This window comes from Elephas maximus, chromosome 7 (assembly GCF_024166365.1).
Source record: "Elephas maximus indicus isolate mEleMax1 chromosome 7, mEleMax1 primary haplotype, whole genome shotgun sequence".
Lineage (NCBI taxonomy): Eukaryota > Metazoa > Chordata > Mammalia > Proboscidea > Elephantidae > Elephas > Elephas maximus.
The window spans coordinates 48,503,033-48,524,208 of record NC_064825.1 but is presented as its reverse complement, the minus strand read 5'-3'; the positions used below and the strand labels follow the sequence as shown (position 1 = coordinate 48,524,208).

The window sequence follows — 21,176 nt, the reverse complement described above, 5'->3', positions numbered from 1 at the left end:
TCCTCTAGTCTCAGTCAGACCATTAAGTTTGGTCTTTTTATGAGAATTTGGGGTCTGTATCCCACTGATCTCCTGCTCCCTCAGGGGTCCTCTGCTGTGCTCCCTGTCAGGGCAGTCATCGATTGTGGCCGGGCACCACCTAGTTCTTCTGGTCTCAGGATGATGTAGGTCTCTGGTTCATGTGGCCCTTTCTGTCTCTTGGGCTCTTAGTTGTCGTGTGGCCTTGGTGTTCTTCATTTTCCTTTGCTCCAGGTGGGTTGAGACCAATTGCTGCATCTTAGATTGTTTGTTTGTTTTTGATGGTAATTAATGGTTTATGATTTATTTGTCTTTCCTGTTCTACCATCCTCTACCCAAATGAACTCCTTGAGGGCAGGACTGGCCTTGTTCACCTCAGCACCTAGTGCAATGTGTGGCTCACAATGTATGCACAATGAATATTTTCATGTGTATCGATAGCATTCTGTAGTTTTCAAAATGCCTTACACAAATTCACTCCTCTTTAAAGCTATGATTACATTTCCTAACATTTACTTCTTTTGAATAAAACATTCCTTTTAAAAATATTGTCTTTACCTACAATATTTCTGTCAGGCCAATTTTTCATTACGTCACTAATGTGACTGAGTCAGGCCCCAAACTGTCTCATTTTTGCCTAAACGTGAAGAGTTTGAGAAAAAGCAGATTTTGAATGACTTGACTGCAGGTGGGTGTTGTGGTGGGGGGGGAATGGGTGCACGGAACTAAGAAGTGGGCCTCCCTGTGTGCACCTCAACTGGTAATCTGACCTTCTCATGAATTCCTATCCCTGGCTTCTTGGTGGCAGAAGGTGGGGCCAGGGCTACAAAGGGCACACTGTGACTTGGAGGAAGCTGTCTCTCAGTTCTTGGAATCACAGAACCTTAGAGCCTTAGGTCATCTGGTTCAAACTCCACCTTTCATAGTGGAGAAAGAGACCTATCTTGCCCTGGAAATCTCAGAGGACCTCCTTTCAGTCTTGTTTTCCCTTCTCCAAAAGGCTGGAATCTGAGATCACTAGGCTCCTGAGCCCAATCAAAATATCTTGTAGGAGAATTTATCCCCTCTCTTAGCCTCCTCATTTGAATAGTATCCTCTAGGTAGATAATGTGTTAATATTGCTATATAGAAATTCATGGAAGGCATAGTTCCTGGCCTCTAGGAACTTATGAACCGTGACCAGGAGTTTGAGTGTGATTTGCACGTGTCAGTCAAGTCAAAATAAAAAGAATTTTTAAAATATGCATTTAATTTAAAAGCCATATGGCCAGCCAAACCAGACACTAAATCACAGTAATTTTTATATTTTTGCCTCGATTTTAACTATCTGGTTTGTATATGGAAAAAAAAAAATTATAATTTAGGAAAGTGCTGAGGATGAATGGATATTCACTTTTTCCCAGGGTGTGAAGGACTTAGAGAGAGGAAGGAGGGAAATGACATTTACTGAGCACTTCCTGTATTCCACGTGTTTTACATTGATCCTCAAAACAAGCCTGTGATGTAGGGATTATCACTCCCACTTTTCTGGTAGGACTCTGAAGTATAAAGATTCCTGGTGATTCAGATGCTAGTAGGGGAGTGAGGAGAGAGGTCTGAACCCCGTTCTGACTATCAGCAGAGCCACACAAGGCAGGAAAAGGCACTGATATCCTGGGTTTCTGTCATCCCTTTGAAAGAGGTTCAGTCTTAAGTTTGGAAGGGAGTGATGTGTTACCCTCATTCTCTTGCCTCTTTTTGTATCATTTTAGAAAAATCATCGTTCAGAAGGCTCCGTCCCACGAGGAGGGAAGGAAGGCAACAAAAACAAGCAGGTATTGAGATTAATGAAGACACAGGTATTTTGTCAAAGCCTCCAAGTAGCTTCCCACTAGGTGCCCTAATGCTCTAGAATAAAGGGTCCTGCATCCCCCTGTGTGCCTCAACTGGTGATCTGATTTTCTCATGAGTTCCTGTCTCTGGCTTCCTGCTGGCAGATGCCGGAGGCTTGGAGGAAGCTTTCTCTGGTTCTTGGAACCACAGAACCTCAGAGCCTTAGGTCATCTGGCTGAACACCCGCCTCTTAAAGATGGAGTAGCCAAAGCCCTAAAAGGCCAAACAACTAGTCTGCAGCCACCCTGCAAGAGAGCAGAAGTGTCGCTTGGTGGGGTCAGTGCACCTGCTGGCTGGACAGAGCCCAACTCTGACAAAGAGGAAATGAAAAGGGAAAATTCCATTCAAAAATGAGAAGGCAGAAAAGGAGCTGCTCTTATTGTCACACCCAAGGTGTGAGTTCCTTTATTGAATCATAATAATTTTCTAAAAATTCTGAGTCCTGCTACTTTGGCTCTCAGGCAGGCATCTACCTCTTTTTCCTCAAGCTCCACAACACTTCAAGTTGACTCATAGTCCAGCAAAGGAGTGGGGACTGCATGGGGACAGGGCTCTTGTGGCTTTGCTTTACCCTGTCACCCGCCTCCCCACCACCACGCCCCTGGTTCCCTTGGTCTCAACTCTAGACAGCTGTGTCTTTCCAAAACTTCTTCCGTGGCAGTTCCTCTCTGTCTTGACAAAAATGTTTCCCCAGGCATTGCCCTTATATTTGCATTTATACAGATCATGAGCTTTTGTAAAGTGCTTTCATGCCCAGCTTCTCCCTTGATCCTCATAACACCCCTGTGAGGTAGGCAAGGAAGGGATTATTCCTCCCATTTTACAGGAAAGGGGATGGAGGCTGCTGTCTAGGTTCTCCAGTGTCGTCAGGGAATAGTTACAAGCCTCAGCCTCACATTGGCCGAGCAGCGCTTCTTTGGCACAGGTTCCAGGTTTCCTCTTTTTTCCTCACATTTTCTAGAATCCTAATGGTTCTACATGGCAGGCACATTACAAATGTGGATGAAGACCCACAGTTACTCACATGCTGCACTCATATACTTTGTGTTGCCTTCGCAGTGTCCCTGTACATTCGTTGGCTGATTTCCTACTGAATTGTGGGCCACCCTGTCCTAGGCTTGCGGTGTTTCCTGTTTATATTTCTTTGCCTAATCAGATTTTCAGGGGACACAAGTGTGCAAACTTCCATCTTATCCAAATGGATCTGCTGAATTATTTTCTCTTGCCTAAATGTTAGGCATTCCACCTAATAAGTTTCAAAAATTAATATAATTTATTTTCCATCTTGTCAGTGCAAAAGGAAGTGTCCTTAAGACAAAGCACGGAAGAGCTGAATCTCTCTTCTGCTTCTGATACTCCTACAGCAAGTAGGCAGTTCTGTAAACATGTGGGAGTCTGTGTCCATGTGTGCATGGGTCCACGGTTTTCTTCCATCCTTAACTGGTTTTATAGCCGTTAAGTACAAAGTGGCCTTCTTGTCTTGTTCAAAATGGAGATTCCCGTAGTATCTGGACTTTCATCAAGGCCCGTTTCAGCTGCTCGTAGCTTACAAACATAATAACATTCCAGCTTCCCAAACGTAGAAAGGAGGGGGTAAACCTGATGAGATAAACAACCAAAACATCAGGTGGACTGGATGAAAAGACCAGAACCAGGTCTCCTCTCGTGCTCGCCCCCAAACACAGTGTTAGAGCCAAAGGACTAGTCACGAGCATTTTCTGAGCTCTGGTCAGTCTTTTTCTTCTCTGCTGGAGGAAGTTAGGCAGAAGTTGGAGTCAGAAAAGGAAAGAAAACTAACATTTATTTTGAGCCAGGGTGGCGTCAGGAAGCTTCACACACATTCCCTCAGTTGATTCTCACAACAATTCTGTAAGGAAGCTATTGTTGTTGCCAGGTTTCATTTTCAGAGACTGAGGCAAGGTAGGCGAAGTATAAGTAACTCAAGTGAAATAACACAGTTAGTAAATACCAGAGATGGAGATCAATGAACTCTGTGTGGCCTGACTCCACCCTGCTGCTGGGTGTTTCTGGGTTCACTTACATCCCAAGTGGCCAATTCTGAGGAGGCTCCTGCTAGGACACCCAGAAGCTGGAGCACTCTTCCCCTTGGTCTGAGCGAGAGCTTAGACCCAGGGCCTTCACTGGCAGGGTTTTAACACTGTGGTACCAAATCTAGCTAATTTCCAGAGAGCCTGCCTGGAGGAAGAGAGTCCCCTACCTCAGCTGTGCTTCACAGACTCAGGGAGAAGTCTGTGACCTCCTCTTCAGCCTCTCTTTGCATCAATCCCTCCTAGCCCCCTCTGTTAGTCCACTTCTCTGATGATCCCAGGTCTGCTTAATTCCATGCATTCGCTCATGTTGCTCCCTCTGCTTGGAATGTCTCCTACTCACTTCTTTGCCTGGCTAGCTGCGCTTTGCTCTGTAAAACTCAGCTGAGGCCCCATAACCTCATGCCATGTTCTCACTGAATCCAGCCTAGGTCCTTCACAGGGACTACAGCATTGTGGCAAAGAGTGTCAATTCTGGAGTCAGACCTGGGTTCAGATCCTAGCTCTACCGGTTTCCAGCTTTATGATCTTGGACAAGTTATTTAATCTTCCTGATCTTTGGTTTTCTCATCTGTAGAATGAGGAAAATAACAGTATTTATAAAGTTGTCATGAGGATTACACGAGTTAATGTTGTAAAGCACACAGCACAGGGCCAATATCAGTAATGCTCAAGAAATGTCACATACTTGTTGGCTGCTCTTTGAGGGAAGCATAGCTCAGGGCCTTGCACACGCAAGATGCTCAACAGTGTTTGACAAGTGAAAGAATGAATTGAGACAGCGGCTAAAGCGGAGGACTGTAAAGATAGAGGCACATATAGGAAAGGAACAGCCAGTCAACTGAAATGCCATTTTATCATGTCATTCCCAGGCTCAAGAGCCTCCAGTGGCTACTATTTGCTTGTTGGATCTAATCTAACACCAGGATCCAGAAAACAACCTGAAGGCATTGGTGCGAGGCAAGAGGCTCAATAGAAGAGCTTATGGTAGGACAGATGATAACTTGGAGTGTAAGCAACAATAATAGCTCCTTTATAGAAATGTGGTAAGAATTAACTGATGGTCTGGGTTTGAGCCATGGCTTTGCTATTTTAGCTATGTGATATTGGACAAGTTACTTAACCTTTCTGAGTCTCAGTCTCTTCCTCAGTAAATGTGGCAAATACTACCCACCTCAGGGAGCTGTTGAGATAATATGTGGAAATTGCTTAGCACGAGGCCTAATATGGAGAGATTCAGCTATCATGATGATTATTATTAACTACATTAAGTGTTTGCTCTGTGCTAGGAACCCTGGGAGATAAAAGATGCGTAAGTCACCACTTCTGCCTTCAGGGAGCTTGTGCGCTAACAAGAAATATTAAGTTTACAAATGCTATAATACAAGGTCAAAAAACCCATTGCCGTTCAAGTCGATTCCGACTCATAGCGACCCTACAGGGAAGAGTAGAACTGCCCCATGGAGTCTCCAAGGCTGTAAATCTTTACGGAAGCAGACTGCCACATCTTTTGCCCACGGAGTTGCTAGTGGGTTCAAACTGCGGATCTTTCAGTTAGCAGTTGATTGCTTTAACCACTGTACTACCAGGGCCCTTTTAATACAAGTTAGGAGGTAGTACATGCCATAAAAATGGTATCAAGGAGGTGTTGTTGAAGTTCACAGGGAGGAGAGAAAATTTACACCTGAGAATATCAGGTGGCATCTGAACTAGTCTTGAAGGATGGCTGAGACTCAGAGCGTGTAGACAGTAAGGGAAAGGCATTCCACACAAAGGGAATAGTCAATACAAAGACCCAGAAGCAAGGACTCCCGAGGAGTGCTGGAATAGTGAATAGGGCACCTCAGCTACTGTCAATCTGGTGATCGGCATTGTGGCAGTAGGCTGGAGTAGGCTCAGAATCGCTAAGCTCCTTTCCCACTGTTCCTCTGCCCAGTAAGTTTGGGAATAGCCAGCACAAAAGGCCCTGGGTGGTGTAAAAGGTTAAGTGCTCAGCTAATAGCTGAAGGTTGGTAGTTTGAATTCACCCAGAGGCACCATGGAAGACAGGCCTGGTGATCTGTTTCTGAAAGGTCACAACCTTGAAAACCCTACGGAGCCGTTCTACTCTGCACACATAATGTTGCCATGAGTTAGAATCAACTCGGACAGCAACTAAAAACAACAGACTCCTTTTTGCTCAATCTTTCCTGATTCTCCAAATCAGGCTTAGTCTACTCTTTTTTTTTTTTACTTCTTTATATGTTTCTTTTGTGGCATTTACATCTGTGCTGTTCACCACTGCATCCCCAGCCTGATCCTTGATAGGTACATTATACATGAAAAAAGAAGGAAGGAAAGAAGGAAGCCTGGCTTCTCTGGGAGAGAATATGGAGGCAGGAGGAGGAGGCTCACCCCTTATAGAAGGCTGTGGGGCCCTCCTGGGCCACCATCTTCAGCATACAGTCCAGGGGGTTGTGGTACCAGCCTGGGAGTGAGTTCATATACCGGGTCTTCACCACATCTACCGGGGAGGCCACCACTGTGGCACAGAAGCCGGCTCCAAAGGCAGAGACAAAGTGGCAGGGGAAGTTGTCTGCAGAGGGGAAAGGAAGAGCAAACACCAGTCTGAGGATGGGGCATGCACGTGCTTTCTGTTCCTTGTGTGTTCATTGTTTGTACCCAACAAAGCTGTGAACTCTTTGAGCGTAAGGATAGCATTTTCCATATCTCTCACGGTACCCAGGGCTGAGTTCTTGGTAAAAAAACAGTTGCTGTCAATTCCGACTCATGGCGACCCCATGTGTGTCAGAGCAGAACTGTGCTCCATAGGGTTTTCAGTGGCTGATTTTTTCAGAAGTAGATCACTAGGCCTTTTTTCTGAGGTATTTCTGAGTAGGTTCAAACCTCCAACCTTTCAGTTAGCAGACAAGCATATTAATGTTTGAGCTACCTAGGGACTCTGAGCTCTTAGTAAGTACTGGCAAAATAGAACTGTTCTGTCTCAGAATTGGAGGGTTATCAAGTCCAAGTACGTTTGGCCAGTAAGGAAACTGGAGTCAGAGAAGGTGAGTGACCCTTGCACTCAACGTTACATAGGAAGACGTGGCACTGGCACTGGAACCCTGGTCTCTGGCCTCCTAGTCCAGGGTTCTTTCATCACTGATCTTTGAACTGGGCAACACTCCTCTCTCTACTCCTTCTGAAGCCTAGTTGTCTCTGGGTGGGGTCTACTGTATTACATTCTAGGTTCCCTCCCTGCTGTGCCCCAGAGGACTCTGGGCAGGTCTGGCTGGCTGCTGTGGGAAGGGTGTCAGCCTGGAGCCATGGCCTCACCGGTCAGCAGGTGATAGTCCAGCAGCTTCTCCTTGATGATGTCATAGGTCACCATCTCAGCACAGTTGACAATGGCATTCCTTGTGACGTTGGGCAAAGTTCCTGTTAGGGAGTAGGGATGGGGCTGATGAGAGGGGGTGGGAGATGCAAGGCCACAAGTAATTTCTTCCAGCCCCCAGTTTGGGTGGCATAGTGCCCCATTCCCGTGGCCTCAGCCAGAGGAGTCCATACCTTCCTTTCTACCGTTTAACAACTTTCACATTATCCATGTCCTCACCAGAGACAGAAAAGAGAGAAGCCTACTTGTGTTTTTTTGGCCACATTTTAGAAGGCATTTGGCAACGGCTTTCAAAATTCAAATATGCCCCTGCTCCAAGACCTAAATGGAGTAAGAAAAGGAAGGCTGCTTGGAAGAGGGAGGCCGGGCCCTTGGGACAGTGACAGAGTATAGTGCTGGCAGGGCCCTTGGAGAGTATCAAATCCACCCCCCTCATTTCTCAGGAGAGGAAACAGTTTCCAGGAAGGCATACAGCAAGTAAGGGCAGAGTCAGTGTTATGACTCAGGTGTTTTGTCCTTAAACCATGTAGCCTTGAACAACTTAACTGGGTCATAGTCTCTTCTGCAAGGATTGACGTGACCCCGGATCTGCATGTGGGACAGACTCCAGCATTTGTCAACGTGGCCACTGTGTGGACACACAGGGAACTCTAAAGCCCCTGTTGCTAAGGAAGCCCCCTTCTCCTTGCCCCTCCCTGCCCCCCATCCTTAACACTGTGCTCCTCCAGTGTTTCTCCTCTCTGTCCTGCAGCTGCCCCTCTTAGACCTTTTCTTGGAGAGCCCATCCCTTCCACCTCCGTGCATCTAGAGCCTGCTCAGCCTTGAGGCCCAGCTGAAATGTCACCTTCTCTCTGGAACCGGGCATGGTCTCTCCCACCTGTGGATCTGCACTGTGACACAGCACCCAGCACATCCTGCCCTGTGGTACAGCTGCTCCTTGACGTGTCTTATCTCCTCTGTGTCTTATAAGGGCCTTGAGGGTATGGAAGGTGTCTTTTACTCATTTCTGTCTCTCTCACAGCTGCCTGCACATGGTGAGGGGTTGGTAAATTGAACTGGATTTTAAGGACTGTGGCAAGTGAATGATAATTTTGGCTGGGATGTTCTTTCAGAATGACTGCAATAGCAGCTTACTGGGAGCGCCCTCCTTGCTCCTTTCCCTACCCCAGACCTAGACCCTCAGAACCTAGAGCTCAGACCTACCCTTCCACAGGCCCCTGACTCCTTCCTCCTTGGCGATGGTTCTGTAGGCATCCATAGTCCCACTGTATTTCCTGTCACACCCAGGCCCAAGGTGTATGCTGGCCTGAAATCGGACCTTCACCACATCCGTGGGCTGTGCACAGGTCACCGCCATGGCCCCCGTGGTGCAGCCCGCCAAAATCCGGGTAGTGACACTGGAGTCTGGGGAGGCAGAGATGAAGAAGAGGGTGTGGGCCCCTGTGCTGCCACCGCACACCATTCTGGGATTGATGTTGTTCCTCTGTGGGGCTGTCCCTGCCTGATACCTGAGCTCTTTTCCTGGGTTAGGGTTTTTGGTGTTTCCTTGATGGCCTCACAATCTCCTCAAGAAGGGTCTGTTACCAGCTTCCCCATGCCCCAGCTCTGCCTCTGAGTCTGGCCTGCCCCAGTCTCCTGACTGCAGTGTGGAGTGTCTGCTTCTGCCCAGCCCTCTTGGTGTCCAGGCGGTACCCAGGCACTCACGATCCGATCCTTTGGGGGTGTAGAACTGCTTGACAGAGTCGTAGAGGCCGATGCGGATGGAGGCAAAGCTCATCTGGCGATGAAGACCAGCGACCAGCCCGTTGTAGAGGCTGCGGAGCCCCTCCATGCGCACCATGGTCAGGATGGTGCCCAGCACGCCGTGGTACCGCACGTTTCGGGCCGCCTGGGCCGCCTGGTTCTCCCCCTGGATCTGAGGGACACCCCGATGCAGCAGTGTGAGGAGCTGGGGTGGGGTGGGGTGGAAAGGGGCAGCAAGGTGGCAGAGGGACCCTGTAGGGTCTGGGACTGCCTGGGCTGCACCTTGAGAACACGCATGATGATTAGACATCGCATCGCAGGAAAAATAGCTAAGGCGTATGCAGCATTTTACAGCTCACAAGCCAATGTTATACATCTGGTGGCACTGATCCTCAGAGCAAATCGGAGGGGCCCAGCGGAGGCCCAAGGGAGTTTTCCGCACAGAAAACCCTAACCAGGAAAAGAGCTCATGTATCAGCCAGGGACAGCCCCCCAGAAGAACAGTGTCAATCCCAGAGAGGTGCTCAGTGGCAGCACACAGGCCCACACCCTCTTATCCCTTTCTGCCTCCGATTTTCCCATTTTACAAATGGTCAGTGTCTTGCCCAAAAACCAAAACCCACTGCTGTCGAGTCGATTCCGACTCATAGTGACCCTATAGGACAGAGTAGAACTGTCCCATTTCGTTTTCAAGGAGTGCCTGGTGGATTCAAACTGCTGACCTTTGGTTAGCAGCTGTAGCTTTTAACCACTACGCTATCAGGGTTTCCATCTTGCTCGAGGTCACACAATTAATTCATTCCTTATCTTTACCTCACACTTTATGGTTTACAGAGTAGGGGTTATCATGCTGAGTCCAGGAATTTAGATTTTTTAAGACTTTTTTTTTGCCTTGGGTGATGGTGATGGGGTGGAGTCGAGGAGGGGTCCTAAGCAGTGGAGTGAATGACTTGGTCAGGGTTCTGTCAGGAAGAGGATGACGGCAGAGATGTAGGTGCTATGGAGAAGGGGAAAACTCAGCCCCTCCTTTGATGTGAACAATGACCCTTGGCCAAAGGACACTTACCTGTAGGCGGACCTTGGCTGTGTCCAGTGGAAAAGTAAAGAGGTCAGCAAAGCAGGCTGCTGTGCCTGCCCCCAGGAACTTCACAGCCGTTGTGGGAGGCACTTCTGAAGGCTTCAGTCCAACCATGGTCCCAGAAGGCTCTGCCTGGTCCCTCCGGGGCCCAGCGGGGGCCCAAGGAGAGAGGCCACGCTGCTGCCCTGGGCTTTAGTGCTGGGAGGAGGCTGCAAGAGGTAAGAGACAGGCCAGAGGAGGCAGATGGAACCTGTGCTGTCTGGCCTCGGTCCCCAGGCTTCCCTCCATGCCTGGGGGGCTTTAGGGAAGTGAGGAGCCTAGACATTGCCACACGGGACCTGTGTGAATTCGGCCTACAAAAACAGGTCACTTTCCCATTCCTTATCACTTGCAATCCTCAGCCTGATCCCTACCCTCCCCCGTGCATCCCCCCCACCACGGAGCAGGCAGGGCTGGTGGTGGTATCTTGCATAAGTGAGGAAACTGAGGCTCAGACAGGGTCCAGACCCTGGCTCAGACTCCAAACCCCAACTCTGTCCTCTTTCCCCAGTATCAAGTTGCTTCCTCTGAAAAGCCTTGTCTGTTAATCCTCCTCCAGAGGTGCAGAGTCTGCCAAATGTCATCACTTCAGATCGTTCTCTCCTGAATAAATGAGATAAACATTCCTTAAGACTCAACATAAACTGCTCTCTATCTTGGACGAGGGCACTTTTGTCTTTGCAAGTTTACCTGATCGAACTGTTATACTTAAAACAAACGAAATCCTCCTTCGGTTCCTTCTCTGTCACAGGAGGGTTTCTGATTGAAACCATTTTCCTCCCAACTCTGCAGAGTTCCTAGGGGTGGGAGGGAGACCATCCCTTGGGCTGCTCTGTGGCACTGCCTCCCCAGAGGGCTCTGAGGGAGACGGGGTGAAATGAGTCCTTCCACTAATGTTCAGGGCAGTTTTGGCTGATGCCCTTTCTTTCCTCACACGTTTCTTCTCAGCTGAAGAGGATAAGCCCCTAGACAGAGGGGGATCAGTCTTGGCTCAAGGGAATATGCTGTCTCCCCCATCCTGCTAGAACATGTGTGCATACCCACACACATGATGGGTATTTGGGCCTGCACTCGTTTTACTGCTGGTTAACCAGGGGCACGTCTGCATCTCAGGGTCTCAGTTAAGCCTTGGTTTCCTTGGAAAGCTGGACACTTGTCATGGACAGCCCTATGTTCTTATAACCTGGACTTTCTTTGGTGCTGATGCCATTTTTTAGCTGTTCATACCACCTGGCACCCTAATTCACACACACTTCTAGGGTACTGAGGGTCTTGATGTTCTCACCCTTCTAACTGGGGCCAGTCACATGGAACTGTGAAGCAGACAGAGTGTATGCTCTGTTCTTCCCAGGGTAGTAGAAAGGGCTCTAGGCCTGTGGTCAGGAAACCTGGGTTCTGGTCCTGTCTTCATGGCTTACTAATTGGGTGACCTTGGATAAGTCATTTAACCTCTCTCATAAATGGGAATAACATATTACCTGTTCACTAGTGGTAGGATGGGCAGCAGAAGATAGGAACTGGGCCAGGTGATCTCAAGAGGTTGTTTTCAAGACTGCCATCTACAACTGTGCTATCTCCTTAACGCTCAATTCCCCACTCAGGTACCCTCTTCCTGGAAAAGCCTATTCTTGGGAAGGAGCTGATGCACTAATTCATGCTAAAATATAAGCGACTATCTTAATGATCAGTTATATCTTTTTTTTTTTTATTAATTTTTATTGTGCTTTAAGTGAAAGTTTACAAATTAGGTCAGTCTCTCTTACAAAAACTTACATACACCTTGCCATATACTCCTAATTGCTCTCCCTCCAATGAGACAGCACATATCTTCCCTCTACTCATGCTACTCGTGTCCATTCGGGTAGCTCCTGGCCCCCTCTGCCCTCTCATCCCCCCTCCAGACAGGAGATGCCAACATAGTCTCCTGTGTCCACTTGTATCATTTTCCATCCCCTATTCCAGTCCAATCCCTGTCTGAAGAATTGGCTTTAGGAATGGTTCCTGTCCTGGGCTAACAGAAGGCCTGGGGACCATGGCTTCTGGGGTCCCCTAGTCCCAGTCTGACCATTAAGTCTGGTCTTTTTATGAGAATTTGGGGGTCTGCATCCCACTGCTCTTTGCTCCCTCAGGGTTTCTCTGTCGAGTTCCCTGTCAGGGCAGTCATCAGTTGTGGCCGGGCACCATCTAGTTCTTCTGGTCTCAGGATGATGTAGTCTCTGGTTTATGTGGTCCTTTCTGTCTCTTTGTTCATAATTACCTTGTGTCTTTGGTATTCTTCATTATTCCTTGTTCCAGGTGGGTTGAGACCAGTTGATGCATCTTAGATGGCCGCTTGCTAGTGTTTAAGACCCCAGACTCCATTCTCCAAAGTGGGATGCAGAATGTTTTCTTAATAAATTTTATTATGCCAATTGACTTAGATTTCCCCTGAAACCATGGTCGTCAAACCCCCGCCCTTGCTACACTGGCCTTTGAAGCATTCAGTTTATTCAGGAAACTTCTTTGCTTTTGGTTTAGTGTAGTTGTGTTGACCTTTCCTGCATTGTGTAGTCTTTCCCTTCACCTAAAATAAAACTTATCCACAATCTATTTAGTGAATACCCCTCTCCCTCCTTCCCCCGTCTCGTAACCATCAAAGAATATTTTCTTCTCTGTTTAAACTGTTTCTCGAGTTCTTAAAATAGTGGTCTTATACAATATTTGTCCCTTTGCAACTGACTAATTTCACTGAGCATAATGTCTTCCAGATTTCTCCATGTTATGAGATGTTTCATGGATTCGTCATTGTTCTTTATCGATGTGTAGAATTCCACTGTGTGAATATACCATAGTTTATCCATTCATCCATTGATGGGCACCTTGGTTGCTTCCAACTTTTTGCTGTTGTAAACAGTGCTGCAATGAACATGGGTGTACTTATATCTGTTCATGTAAAGGCTCTTACTTCTCTAGGATATATTCCAAGAAGTGGGATTGCTGGGTTGTATGGTAGTTCTATTTCTAGTTTTTTTAAAGAAGCACCAAATCAATTTCCAAAGTGGTTGTACCATTTTACATTCCCACCAGCAGGAGATAAGTGTTCCAGTCTCTCTACAACCTCTCCAACGTTTATTATTATGTGTTTTTTGGATTAATGCCAGCCTTGTTGGAGTGAGAGAGAATCTCATTGTAGTTTTGATTTGCATCTCTCTCTTTTTTTTTTAATGGCTAATGGTTGTGAGCATTTCCTCATGTATCTGTCAGGGGCCTGAGTGTCTTCTTTAGTGAAATGCCTGTTCATATTCTTTGCCCATTTTTAATTGGGTTATTTGTCTTTTTGTGGTTAAGTTTTAGCAGAATCATGTAGATTTTAGAGATCAGGCACTGAATGATCAGTTTTATCTTGACCACCATGCTAGGCACCAGGGAAGGAAAGATATGGAATGAATCAGGCTTGTCTCTTGCCCTCAAGGAGCTCTCATGCTAGCCAAGAAGACAGATGTGTGCAGAGTTATCCAAAGGAAATGGGATGCAGGAGGATGGACTGAGGTCAGAACTCAGCAGCCACTGGGTCCCAGTCTAGAAGCCTGAGTTATAGTGTGGGGGGACAGCTTTTAAATCCTGCCCTGGGGGAGGAAGTGCTTTTATTTTGATCCTTTACAGCACGAATCTGCATTACCTTCTTTATTTTTTAAATGTTTAAAACTGAGGTGTAATTTTTGCTTTTGTGTATGGTGTGAGGCATGGATTGTGTTTTATTTTTCTGCATGTAGAAATCCAATTTTCCCAGCATGATTTATTGAAAAGACTCTTCTTTCCCTCATTGAATGGACTTAGCTAAAAAAAAATTAGCACCTTTGTCAAAAATCAGTTGACCGTAGATGTGTGGGTTTATTTCTGGACTCTCAGTTCTGTTCTGTTGGTCTATGTGTCTGTTGTCATACCAGTCTTTCCCCTACTTTTGGATGTGCATACTGAGGATCAGAGAGATGTTAATGTGCTCAGGTGCCAGCCTCTAGTGCCAAAGCCTGGGTTCACTCTTCTATGCTAGGCTTGAAACAACCCTGGAAAGCATTTAAATCCAGTTTACAGATGAGAAAACATAAGTTTAAGATGGTAAAGGACTGGCCCAACATCATGGTGCTCCAGACTGACTCACCTGATGCCAAGGCAAAAAAGCTCTCTTCACTATTCCATCCAGGGGCACTGGTGGAGATGTTAGTGTGGGTACCATGCTCTTGTCTTTTACTGAGGGTATTCAAAGCCCTTTGCAGATTCTAAATTATATGTAAAACCCATCTATGAGAAATTAAGTGTTAAGCATATGAAACAAGAACATGTTGAGGAAGGCTAAGTGAGCATCACTGCCCCACAGGGCACATGAAGAAAATGGGCCCCAGACAGGAAAAGACTTGTGCACAACAGAGTCAGGCCTCAGACTCCCTCTCCAGTGCTCTTCCCACAGTACGTCCATCTTCCTGCCTTTCTGCATTGCCGCTCTGAGGGAAGGGCCCAAGAAAGGTCTGATCTCCTTGGGAAGATAGCATGGAGGCTCAGGGGCCCACTGAGCTAAGCCTTGCTGAAGAGACAGCATTGCCAGGAAATACAATCTTTCAGTTTGTCTCCTTCCCCACTCCCCTCTGCCCTACAGAAGACCACCTCTTGGGGTGCTGGGTTCAGTTGCCAGCAGGGAGGCTCTGGCTCCTCTGCCTAGAGGTTGGGACCTGCAGTGCGTGTGTGTGAAAGAAAAGAGAGAGAGAAACAGCACGAGCAGCTGCCTCTCCTAATGCTCACATCCTGTTAGGCTCCCTCTGCTTCCAAGCCCTGGCAAAACTGTGCAGAGACCCCTCTACTGCCCTTCCCCTTCTGTGAACTGAGCTGCCCAGAATCTCGCATCATGAATCTGAGAGTCTGACTCTCAGACTTGGGAAGACCTTGGGTATTGTGTCCTACTGTCTCCTACTGACTGTAGGAGTCCCTTTTTCGAAAAACTTTGTCTGGTGGCCACCCAAGCTCTGTTGCTGCGTACCAATGGACTCAATTTAGACTTACAGACATCCTACAGGACAGAGTAAAACTGCCCCATAGGGTTTCCAAGGCTGTAAATCTTTACGGAAGCAGACTACCACATCTTTTTCCCAGGGAGCGCCTGAGGGCTTTGAACCTGCGACCTTTCTATTAGCAGCCGAGCACTTAAACACTGCACCACCAGGGCGCCTTTCTACTAGCATACTATTCCCAAAAGAACCCTACCCGTTAGGTACTTTTACCCCTCCTTTCAAAGTCACAAACTGAGGCCTAGTGAAATGACATTACACAGCTAGCAGAGTAGCAGAGGTTGGAGTCCCACCTAGGGCTGTGTGTCTCCAGTGCATCCTATGCTCTAGGCCACCTGGTATGGGGTATCGGCCATGTGTCAGGCCCTGCAGCGGGCGCTGCATGGGCTCTGCCTCCTGCTGAGGCTGGGTCTGTCTCCCTGGGGCCAGAGGGCTTGAACGGTCAGATGAGACTTCTCTTCTGAAACTACTTTGTCCCCAGCCACCCCTGACTCCAGACCTTCTTGTAGAATTACTCATTAACTGTAATTGTTTTCCCCCTAGATGCGGAGCCCACAAAACAGGGGTAGGTTCTACTTATCCTGATTCTTTGCGAAGCCTGCTGGTACAGGTTTGACACTCACAGGAGGCCAGGGAAGATGGGTTGACCAAGGAACCCCACTCGCTGAAGTTTTGGGGGAATGGGAAATGAGAGATGTCCACAGGGCTTTTGGCAGAGGGCCTTGAACACCAGGTTTACACTTAGAGAATGGGGAGTGGTTGGTGGTTTGCAAGTAGGGGAAGGACACTGTGGGACCTGTGTTGACAGCATGCTGGTTCAAGTGTGGAGGATAGACTGGGAGGGAGAGACTAGTGAGGTGACAGGAGATGCTGAACCCTGAACTCAGTCAAGACCAGTGGCCAGAGATGAAGTGGGAGCCTATTCCAGGGCAGTCCTGAGCCACCCACAGGAGGCAGAGCAGATGGGCATGGACTCAGGTGAAAACCATACCTGCGGAGGCTCTAGAACTAACTTTCACAGGTCAAGTGGGAGGGAGAATAAGCCATGATCGTGGGCACAAGCAGGGGCTGCCCCCAGGGCCAGAGCTCTCTAACCTCCTTTCCCTCTCCCTCCTGCCTCCTGAATTGGCACTTGAGGAAACCCAGAAGCTAGTAAGCCTTTGGCATTGGCCGGTAGAGGAAGAGGTCAAGAGCGAAATTCTCATCCCTGCAGCTCTGTTGGGGCACCTGAGGGATGGGATGCCCCAGTCTGCATGACCCAGGGTACAGTGATGCCCTGTTACCATTTTTGAGCACTTCCTGTACCAGGCACTGTGCAGAGGGCATTATAGGCATGGACTAATTCAATCCCTTTATCAGGCTATGTAATAGTTGCTATTACTCCCACTTCACATACACGGACCTGAGGCTTCAGGAGCTTCAGCTCCTCATACAGCTGAAGTGATGGATCTGGGACTGGAGCCCAGGTCTGTCTCACACCTGAATCTGTGCCTGTTTTGCTGTCCAGTGAGTCTCAGACTCCAGTGAGAGCCTAGGGTCCCTTGAGCTGCTTCCACACAAAGTGGATTCTCACCCTAGAGATCCTGATTCCGGTTTGGTCTGGGATTAGGAATCTGCACCAGAAACAAGTTCCCGAGGTACTCTGAGGTAGCGGTCTGAAGATCCCATTCTGAGACACCCTGCCTGATGCCATGGTGCCCCACACCCCCACCTCCAACCCAATTCTTCCTGGTTGGACTCAGAGGTAAGATCCCATTCTCTTCTCCACAGCATCTCAGCTGAGGGAGCCGCCTGGGCAGAGAGTCACCATGGGCTCTGTAGACCTCCCAGCATACAACTTGGGCCAGGTCTCACCATCTTTACTAGGAAAGGGGACTCCAGGGTCCTCATAGGGAGAGGCACTGGGCATCATGCCCTGGAGGAATCCTGAGGGTTCTGGGCCAGACCAAAGACCAAGTCACCTCTTATCTATGGGAATTTATAAAATCACACGAGAGGCAACCAGCAGAGTGAGGGGAAGTGAGTCTGGAGTGAGCCACACAAGTGCTGGGCTGGAGTCCCAGGCTTGTGACCACTTTGCTCATTAGGGCTGCGGTTCCCTCATCCTGACAAGGAGGGGCTGGACTAAATCTCTGCCAGCTCTGAACCGCTATGGGTAGTGATCCAACAGCTCCTGGATGCTCCTGGTAAACCTCTGATGAAAGGGGAAATACACAGAAGGGAGAGGGAGAGAGAAAAGAGTGGGGTCTTACCTGTGAGTCCAGCCAGGGTAGGGGGAACACAGGGGCTCCTTAGGGTTTCTTAAGCTCCATCCTGGGAGGGCAGCAACAGGCATCTGATTGTCTGTCCTTGCCATTCACTGTTCCTCTGCTGCCGCTGGCTTGGCACTGATCTTTATACACTCCAGCTGACCTGAAACCTTATCCTAGAAAAGCTAGTTGACAGCCTAGATCACTTTACGAGAGGTGGCTGTGAGGGACAGGAAGCTGAGAGGGAAAGGTCAGTAAGTTTCAGATCTTGGTAGTTCCCTTGACTTGAGGCTCTTTAAAATAGCTCCTTCAAGGGAAAGAGGCCCCGGATAAATAAGGCATTACTGAAAAAGAAGAACAAAGTGAGAGGCCTTACTTTACCTGATTTTAGAACCTATTATACCGCCACAGTAGTCAAAACAGCCTGGTACTGGTACAACAACAGATACATGGACCAATGGAACAGAATTGAGAATCCAGACATAAATCCATCCACATATGAGCAGTTGATATTTGACAAAGGCCCCAAAACAGTTAAATGGGGGAAAAGACAGTCTTTTTAACAAATGGTGCTGGCATAACTGGATATCCACCTGCAAAAAAATGAAATGAGACCCATACCTCACTCCATGCACAAAAGCTAGCTCAAAATGGATCAAAGACCTAAATGTAAAATCTAAAACGATAAAGATCATGGAAGAAAAAATAGGGACAATGTTAGGAGTCCTAATACATGGCATAAACAGTATACAAAACATTATAAAGAATGTAGAAGAAAAACTAGATAACTGGGAGCTCCTAAAAATCAAACACCTATGCTCATCCAAAGACTTCACCAAAAGAGTAAAAAGACTACCTACAGGCTGGGAAAAAGTTTTTAGCTATGACATTTCTGATCAGCGCCTGATCTCTAAAATCTACATGATAGTGCAAAAACTCAACTACAAAAAGACAAGTAACCCAATTAAAAAATGGGCAAAAGACATGAATAGGCACTTCACTAAAGAAGACATTCAGGTAGCTAACAGATATATGAGGAAATGTTCAATATCATTAGCCATTAGAGAAATGCTGATCAAAACTACAATGAGATTTCATCTCACTCCAACAAAGCTGGCATTAATTAAAAAAAAACATAAAATAATAAATGTTGGAGAGGCTGTGGAGAGATTGAACACTTATACACTGCTGGTGGGAATGTAAAATGGTCCAACCAATCTGGAAATCAATTTGGCGCTTCCTTAAAAAGCTAGAAATAGAACTACTATAGGATCCAGCAATCCCACTCCTTGGAATATATCCTAGAGAAATAAGAGCCTTTACACGAACAGATAAATGCACACCCATGTTTATTGCTGCACTGTTTACAATAGCAAAAAGATGGAAGCAACCAAGATGCCCATCAATGGATGAATGGATAAATTATGGTATATTCACACAATGGAATACTATCCATTGATAAAGAAGAGTAAGGAATCTGTGAAACATTTCGTAACATGGAGGAACCTGGAAGGCATTATGCTGAGTGAAATTAGTCAGTTGCAAAAGGGCAAATATTGTATAAGACCACTATGATAAGAACTTTAGAAATAGTTTAAACTGAGAAGAAAATATTCTTTTGTGGTTATGAGAGGGGGGAGGGAGGTAGGGTGGGAGAGGGGTATTCACTAATTAGATGGTAGATAAGAACTACTTTAGATGAAGGGAGAGACGGCACACAATACAGGGGAGGTCAGCACAATTGGACTAAACCAAAAGCAAAGAAACTTCATGAATAAACTGAATGCTTTGAAGGCCAGCGTAGGAGGGGGAGCGGTCTGGGGACCATGGTTTCAGGGGACATCTATGTCAACTGGCATAATAAAATCTATTAAGAAAACATTCTGCATCCTACTTTGAAGAGTGGCGTCTGGGGTCTTAAACGCTAGCAAGCAGCCATCTAAGATGCATCAATTGGTCTCAACCCACCTGGATCAAAGGAGAATGAAGAACACCAAGGACACAAGGCAATTACAAGCCCAAGAAACAGAAAGGGCCACATGAACCAGAGACTACATCATCCTGAGGCCAGAAGAACTAGATGGTGCCCGGCTATAACCAATGACTGCCCTGACAGGGAACACAACAGAGAACCCCTGAGGGAGCAGGACAGCAGTGGGATGCAGACCCCAAATTCTCATAAAAAGACCAGACTTAATAGTCTGACTAAGACTGGAAGGACCCCGGTGGTCATGGCCTCCAGACCTTCTGTTGGCCCAGGACAGGAACTATTCCCAAAGCTGACTCTTCAGACACGGATTGGACTGGACAATGGGTTGGAGAGCGATGCTGGTGAGGAGTGAGCTTCTTGGATCAGGTGGACACTTGAGACTATGTTGGCATCTCCTGTCTGGAGGGGAGATGAGAGGGTGGAGGGGGTTAGAAGCTGACGAAATGGACAGGAAAAGAGAGTGGAGGGAGAGAGCGGGCTGTCTCATTAGGGGGGAGAGTAATTGGGAGTGTATAGCAAGGTGTATATGGGTTTTTGTGTGAGACATTGACTTGATTTGTAAACTTTCACTTAAAGCACACACACACACACACACACACACACACACACACAAATAGCTCCTTCGAGCTGCTGAAAGAGCTACCTCTGGTGACAAAAGTGTATGGGAGAGGGGGTGGACCTGTCACCTTTGAGAGTCCAAAGGCCAAGGTCTCCCATGATAGGCTGGGAAGGGCTCCCCCAGGCCTCGTCTTAAGAATAGCAGTAATAACTGGATGCCTACTATGTGCTAGATAGTTCATATACATTTCTTCCAACTCTGATGTAGGTATTATTCGATTCTAAATTTTTTTTAAATAAAAGCTTTATTGAGATAGAATTCACATACCATACAATTCACTTATTTAAATGTACAATTCAGTGTTTGTTAGTGTATTCACAGAGCTGTGCAACCATCATCACAATCAATTCTAGAACATTTTCATTACCCCAAAAAGAAATCCTGCACCCATGAGCAGCCACTTCCCTTTCCCCCTACCCCCAGCCCCTGGAAACCACAGATGTACTTTCTGTCTCTATAGATTTGCCTATTCTGGACATATCATATAAATGAAATCATACAATATGTAATCTTTTGTGACTGGCTTCTTTCCCTTAGCATAATGTTTTCAAGGTTCATCCATGTTGTAGCACTTCACTCCTTCGTGTTGCTGAGGATTCTAAATATTTGAATGCTAATTTTAAAGAGAAAAACTGAGTCTCAGGGACGGACCATGACTTATCCAAGTCACATAGCTAGTACATGGCAAGGCCTGATCTCGGGCATCCTGTGAAGTGCTTCGGACCTCTCTGCTGTGACTGCTCTCTCTGACATGATACTTGGAGGCTTCAGCATGGATACAACTGGAGCCAAAGGGAGCTGGTGGAGGGGGTCTGAGGGCAGGTTGGGAATGGTCCCCTGGACTGGCTGCTGCAGGCCCCATCCTTAGGTCCTGAGGGTAGGGATTGGGCATGCCTGAACCTGGGACCCAGGTGACAGAGGGAAGAGGGTGGAGAAGGAGTTAACTGGATGAGGCAGGGGAAGGGTAGGCAGGGGCATTTCTGGCTTTGGGCACAGGGCAGGTAGTCAGAAGTCCGAACACTCAAGTGCAAAACCTGGGTTGTGCTTGGGCTGTTCCTTGGACCAGGCCCTGCCCTAAATGTCAGCAGGGCAGTCGGTTGCACTAGTGTTA

General features: G+C 47.3%; 2 protein-coding genes across 3 annotated transcripts in view; both read right to left on the bottom strand.

The window, feature by feature from the left end:
* Positions 1 to 37: 37 nt before the first annotated feature.
* UCP3 (uncoupling protein 3) lies at positions 38 to 10,246 on the bottom strand. The gene is made up of 6 exons (XM_049889847.1): positions 10,121 to 10,246; positions 9,016 to 9,226; positions 8,515 to 8,715; positions 7,254 to 7,355; positions 6,333 to 6,513; positions 38 to 3,489 (listed from the first exon to the last, which is right to left on the bottom strand). The coding sequence occupies exons 1-6, from the start codon at positions 10,244 to 10,246 to the stop codon at positions 3,375 to 3,377; spliced, it is 936 nt and encodes a 311-aa protein (XP_049745804.1). The 3' UTR covers positions 38 to 3,374.
* C2CD3 (C2 domain containing 3 centriole elongation regulator) overlaps positions 10,234 to 21,176 on the bottom strand; it is a 187,131-nt gene continuing 176,188 nt past the window's right edge. Inside the window, exon 33 of one of the 2 annotated variants that reach the window (XM_049889842.1) lies at positions 10,234 to 10,341. In XM_049889842.1, coding sequence (XP_049745799.1) covers positions 10,234 to 10,341 — 108 coding nt within the window. Of the gene's footprint in view, positions 10,342 to 19,657; positions 19,846 to 21,176 lie in introns of those variants that run through there. The other variant, XM_049889843.1, reaches the window with a different exon arrangement.